General features: G+C 37.7%; 1 protein-coding gene across 1 annotated transcript in view; it reads right to left on the minus strand.

Moving 5' to 3' along the window:
- The window catches only part of LOC106464088 (NADH dehydrogenase [ubiquinone] 1 alpha subcomplex subunit 5-like), a 30,356-nt gene extending 23,403 nt beyond the window's left edge, over window positions 1-6,953 (minus strand). The window contains exon 1 of the mRNA XM_013924199.2: window positions 6,889-6,953. Within this exon, the coding sequence (XP_013779653.1) occupies window positions 6,889-6,909 (21 nt within the window). The 5' untranslated portion in view covers window positions 6,910-6,953. The remainder of the gene's footprint in view (window positions 1-6,888) is intronic.

The following is a 6,953-nucleotide window of genomic DNA, read 5'->3' on the forward strand; positions in this document are numbered from 1 at the left end:
ATGCTTTACTCATGATAGTCTATGACTGGTGGTCCAGCACAGTACAGTAATACCACCCAGTCTGCCTCTACGTGGTTTTATGGAACACCTAATTTTTACAGAGCCTGTTGCAACCAAGATAAAGTATACTGAATTAGTGATTGCTAGTGAGGAAGGACCTGTCTGGGTATAGGAGGATGTAGATACAATAATAAAGTGTTCTGTCCCATGCAGCACAAACATTTCTGACCGGCAATGGCCACAGGCCAGCAGCAACAAAAAATAAACCTTGAGGGAAAGTTGATATATGGTACATGAGGCTAAGAGCTCAAACAGATGTTGAGAAAGAGCATCTAATACCACCTTAATATCCCATTAAGGTAACTAAAACAGTTGTTTGGGACTCAAATAATTTTTGTCTCTTCAAATATCCAAAGGTAATTGATAAGGCCATCTTACGTAAGGCGACTATGGAAGATGCGAAACCCTTGTCAAAGAGCCAAGTCAAAAATGAATTATGGTTAGCACTTCTGGACGAAGTGGGTTCAACATCCTCGCAATACATTAATGTCAAAGTACCATTTCTCTTGATAAATGTCCATCATAGGACTATGCAAACACTGAAACAGATACATGGGAACATTAGAAGTTAAACCCAGACACCGCATGAAGGACAGCATAACCACCATGCAGGAAGCTTGAGCTTCAGGATAGTTGGGTGTATGATGTTAGATTGTGGTTGCTTCAACAGAGATGGTCATATAGGAAGTGGAAGAGGTGGGCACTCCTGAAGGTACTGCAGAAGTGGAAACCAGGATTGAGCTAGCTATTCTGATGCTATCAACAGAACTCAACATGGGGTTCAATGAATCATAGCTAGTACTCTGGGTAACATATGAATTGGTGGGAAGGCATAGAGGTGCAATCCTGTCCAGTCCTGACTGAATGCATCTATTGCCAATGCCCGAGGGTGAAGTACCAGAGACCAAAATGCAAGTATTTGAATGTTCCATAGAGTAGCAAACACAGTGTCCTGAACTGAGAGCAAGTCCAGTAGAAAGCCTCATAATGCAGCATCTATTGTGTTGGGAAAATCTGGTTGAGTCGAGACAATTGGTCTGCCACCAAATTCATCAACCCCAGAACATGGCAAGCTAGTAGAATGATATGATGGGAGTGGGTCCAATAAAGAAGGTCCAAGGTTCAAAAACAAAGAAACCTGGACCAAGTGCCCACTTAATTGGAAATGTAAGACACCACCGTGGAATCGTCGAAGTGAAGCATGATGATTTTCCCCTCAATAAGTCCAAATATTGAGACGTCAGCCTTTGAACAGAAAGAAGCTCTAAAACATTGCATAGGGAAGCCTTGTCGTTCGTCCATAGGCTCTGTAATTCCTGACCATTGAGATATGCACCCCATTCCTGAAACAAGGCATCTGTGAATAAATGGATCTCTGGACAAGATGGTGACAGAGGAACACCTATTGTGGTATTGTTCTAATCTAACCACCACTGGAGATCAAAGATGTTGATCCTGAATAAGGAGACTGGGGAATCCAGTGAATCACTGTTCATGATCCATTGGCTGCATAGAGACCATTGAAGGGACTACATGTGGACTCATCCCAAAGGAATGAGGGATTTGAGTGATGCTCACATCTTCAAAAGGGAAAGAACCATCTGCCCAGTGGGAAAATGAGAGGTAACAGATGTTACTATCTGTTCCATAGCTTGGAGCCGGATGGGAGTTGACTGAGACCAACTAAGATGTGTGTTGAAAAAGATACCCAGATGGACAATATATTGAGTAGGCGTGAGAATAGATTTCTCAGCTCTGATAATAAAGCCTGCCTTGGTTGCTTCTAAAAGTAGAATCTGGATACAACATTCTGCCAACCGACAAGAAGGTGCCAGCAGTAATCAGTCATCCATGTAATGGTGTGTACACAGGCCAAGAGAATGGAGGTGATGAAAAAGCTTGGACAATTTGGCAGAACACATATGGTGCCAATGCTAGTCCTAAGGGCAGAGCCCAAAACTGCAGCACCTGACCCTTGTGAACAAAATGATGATAGTGGAGGGACACCTCCACTATGGGAACATGCAGGTAGGTGTCGGCGACATCGAACTTGGTCATGCACAGTCTCAGTTAAAAAATGCCAAAGCTGAGTGAGGAATGACTTCGTCATGAACCCTGGAGGATCTAGGAATGAATTTAGATGAAAAAGATCGATGACTGGAAGCCGATTTCCCATCTTTTTGGGCAAAACAAACAGATGGGAATAAAACCCTGGAGGAACTGGGATAACTCTCTCCACTGGCCTTTGACTAACAAATCTCTGATAGCCCTAGAATGAAGTTCCAAAATCCGAGGATCTGCAGGAGGCAGAAACATGTGAACTGAATGACTAATTCTAATGTAAGGACCCATAGTATTCATGGATCCAGGGTAAAGTTTTTCCACACATCCAGAAATTCTCAAAGCCAAGCCCCAGAAACCCCAAAGGCATATGGTAGTCACTGCTGCCTCTGGCAATGTTCTGACTAAGCAGAGGAACCTTGTGGATATGGATGGAATCTATTCTCGGTACCAATGGAAAATCGAGAAGCCAATGATGACAGGGATGAATGTAGACTCTGAAATGCCCACAAAAGTCAAGAAAGGGGGCCTCACGTAATTTACAGCGGGTGGTAGCTGGTAGATGAATGCCCTGCAACAACACATCTCTACCTAACAAATCCCAATAACACACCAGCCAAGAGACTAGGGAAGGTGCAGCAGCTGACAACTGAACCAAGGTAGTTGCTAACAATGGTTCCACTTGTCATCAAGTTGATGTGGTGATTGCTGAGAAGCTTCTGACAAAAGTCGGGGAGATGATAAATAACTTAGCACCATAATTAGGGTCAGATGAATCCTAGAAAATTGTGATCTATTCAGGATGACCACAGACTCCATTCTAGAACCCCAAATTTCCAGAAGCGGGTCTATTTGCTGAGAGTCTAAATATGCATCCACCTGGTGATGGTAGGCATGTTGTTCTGACAAACGTGGTGAACAAGGCATAGCTGTCCCTTCATGTGACTGAGTAGTAAATCTCCATGCATGAACTGCAATATCAGGGGATATAAGGAGAACTAAGTATTTGCCCTCAGATCTATCTACCATCTCCTTGACACAGACTCAAAAGCAACCAGGGAAAGACCCGAAACATCACACATTTGATTGATCAACTGAAGAAAAGGACCCTGAGGTGCCTGATTACAATTAGGCCTACTGGAAAGCTGACAGAATAAAGAATGACACTGGAAAAAGTGAATCTAAATTCTCTCCAGAATGTCCAGGATCACCCGCAAGTACAGCCTCAGAACTTCCTGGAGAAACACCACTGGACCAAAGACATGTCTCTATCTCACTACAAATAAGGTGACGGACAGCCACAACTAAGGAATTCATACTGTATATAAGCTTGCCAAATGATATTTTTACAAAAATCAACTATCTAACACAAAGAATGCTCATAGTATCTCCAACAGTCATAGTACAGAGAAACCCATTGGCGAATGCTTTGTCAAAAAAAAGTGATAATATCTGAGGTGCTTGTATATACAGTATTATGATAGAGGGCACATTAACATAGGTGGAGAGTGTCACGAGACAGATATCACCAAGGGCAATTAAGTGGGGAATAAAAGACTGGAGCAAGCAAGAAAAAAATCAGACAAATGGGCAAAAGAAGGAAACTCTAGCAGTCAAGTAATAGCTGTAGTGTGAATACTGGATGGAAGCCATCATTATAATGTAGATACCAAACTTATAACATTGCATGCTTGATGTACTTAAACTGTTCTTTATCTTTGTGTTTTGACGCAGACTATTAAATGTGCATGTACACTTTTTAGGATACTTATGCAATTATTATGAGAGACTAATTTCAGACACATTGTTTGGCATAGTGAGGGAAAGACTTCTTGAAGTGACACAAGATGATATTCTATGTCAAATGGTCAGAGAACTAATTAGAGGGGATACAATTTGAAATTTATTAATAACCACTAACAAGGATGTGTTTGTAAGAGTTAATAAGGGGTAGGCAAACAATGACTTATAAGCACAAGGAAAAATTTTACTGATGATGAATCGCTTAGTACTGATCATACTGAAGAAGACAGACAAATGTTCTGTAAAAACATGTAGTATATTCCACCATCAATAAAACTTTTCCTTATGCTTATATATTGTTGTTTGCCTCTCTATTGTTATATTAGCATATCGTGCTTCCTTACTCAAATTTCAAACACTGAAACTGAGAAACTTTTGGGACAGAGTAATCATTACATAATTAGGTCTGGTGTTTTGCTAAATGTTGAGATAAAATAAATGAAATTTTAGTTCCTAATTTTTAGAAATCTGATTTTATAGTAATGAGACAAGGTTTAACATTAGTAAACTGGGATGATGAGTTCAATGGTAATGTAGGATAAACCTGGGAAATGTTTAAAAATAAACTGCTTTGAATTCAAGATAGGGATTTTCTAAAAAAACAGGAAAAGGATAACAGGGAAGATCAAACCTAACTGTCTGACTAAAAACACAAAAGGAGAAAATGAAAGAGTGACTTACAGAATTATAGGAAACCTGCGAGTCTGGTTCAAAGACAAATTAGGAAAACCAAAAGTGCTTATGAGAAGAGCATGGATTTTTTTAAGTATGTTAAAGGTAAGCAAAATTTTAAAATGCATATTGGGCTCTTAAAGGATGCTGATGGCAAAGCTTTAGTTCAAGATCATCAGCTGGCTGACTTTAAAATGTGTTCTTTGCTTCTGTTTTTATAAGAGATGGTACAATACTCCTGACACTGAGCATTCTAAGAGACATACTAGGAATGATCTAAATGTGTAGATACTAGTCCTTTAATGTAATAAAAAAAAAAGATTGATAAATTATAAATAAAGCACCAGGACCAAACAATGTTTTTCTCATGGTTTTAAAAGGGGTCAAAGATGAGATTTGTGAGCCTTTCTTTTTTACTTTTTGTATGGCAATACGGTGGACAGGTGCCCAGGAAAGGGAGAAATGCTAATGTTACTCCTGTTTTGAAAAAGGATGATAAGAATTACCCTGGAAATTATAGACCTGTTACTGAAACATGACAGCATAAAAGAAAATCAACATGCCAGGTTTACTAAAAGAAAATATTCTCTAACTAATCAGTTACTTCTTGTTGATGATATTACATTATCTGGATAGTGGAAATGATATAGACTTGGTGTGCTTATATTTTCAAATTGTTTTTGAACAGGTGCAACACAAAATATTACCTCAGAAAATCACATTAATTGGGGTTGAAGAGACAGTATATTGAATGGTAGGATGATTAGATAGGAGAAAGCAAAAAGTTATTGTTAATGGAATCCAGTCAAAATGAACCCTCGTTTCTAGTGATGTGCCTGAGGAGTCTGTGAATGGATCTTTGCTTAATTTGGAAATTGATAAACTTTACAAATAGCATTAAACTGTTGAGATACTACAGAACAAATGAGATCAACTAGTTCATTGGACAAATATTTGATAAATTACCTTTAATTATATTAAGTGCAGGATAATACATTTGGGTTATGATTAGGATCACACATTTAATATAGATGAGAACATATTCATTAGTGTGGCTAAAGAAAAGGATTTTGGCATAGTGGTAGATTAGCCACTCATACCATTGAAGCAATGCTCCATTGTTAGTACTAGTAGCAACACTTACAAAATGTTAGAGTGTATTTTACACATACTGATTAAAAAAACAAAAGTCAAAAGAAACAATTACCTCTTTATACAAATTCAGGGCTATACATTAACTTTTAAAATACTACCTTGAAGCTAATGACTTTATTAGGTCACTATCTCAGGCCTAGGTCCACAAAAATTGTTTTACTTATAAAACAATACAAACACAAAACAACTACAAATACACATAGAAAAGCATTATAAAATGTTCAAAATCTAAATACTTTTAAATAATTATTAAACAATATATCATCTCTTTAGTAAATAATTAAGTATATTAAATACTGCAGGTACATATATTCAAAGATGTTTTAGAATGGCACAACACTATACTTGCAGTCTTTGAAACAACAAACTGAGCAGTATAGTGATGTCAATCTGTAAAGAAAGAAAATAATTTTTAGATTGGCTATTAAGTTAGTTCCTTTTCTGCTTTTGGTAATACACAATTTGAGTATGCTGATTTTGAGAAATGAATATCACCATTTTACTGTGAAGAAGCAACAAATGTGAAAGTACATCTAAATATCAATTTAAATATAAAAGTTAAAACAGCTACCCAATATAGATCAAATAGCCCCCATTAGACTAGCGTGACACGTTGGCAACTTGTAGAAATACATTTCTTATTTGTCCTCAGCTAACATTAATGTTGAACCCTACCCAGGCATCGATTTTGGTCTTTTTATCTACAAAATAACGTCTTACTGAAAACAGAAAATGGTTCAAAGGAGGGCTACTAAAAATAAGATGACTTCAGGGATGGAAACTGTATCTTATGGGGCTAGGTAAGGTCAGTTAATTCCTCCTCTCTTTAGAAAAAAAACTGGTAAAACTAGAAGAACGGATGTTTTGAAGTTTACAAGATTACTCGGGAGATCAACAGGAAAAAAGACCTGCGATCTCATTAAAATTAAATCATTTAAATTTTAATAACCCAGCTATAGTATATTCTGAAAGTGAAAACATTAGGGCGAGAAGGAACACGTTAAAGATTTAGAAAAATAGGTTAGGCTCCAATGGTGGAAACCGCTAAAAGAATTTTAAGAATAAGACTCAGATTGTTAGACTGGTTACATATTCGACTTAAAGTTAAATAAACAAATTTCTTCTATACTTTCTCACCTTCTTCAGGACACCAGCCATTTTTCCCTACGCCCTCTAGTTCAAGCATGTTATTAAATTTTAGT

The sequence above is a fragment of the Limulus polyphemus genome, unplaced genomic scaffold, assembly GCF_000517525.1.
Source record: "Limulus polyphemus unplaced genomic scaffold, Limulus_polyphemus-2.1.2 Scaffold1558, whole genome shotgun sequence".
In the NCBI taxonomy this organism is placed as follows: domain Eukaryota; kingdom Metazoa; phylum Arthropoda; class Merostomata; order Xiphosura; family Limulidae; genus Limulus; species Limulus polyphemus.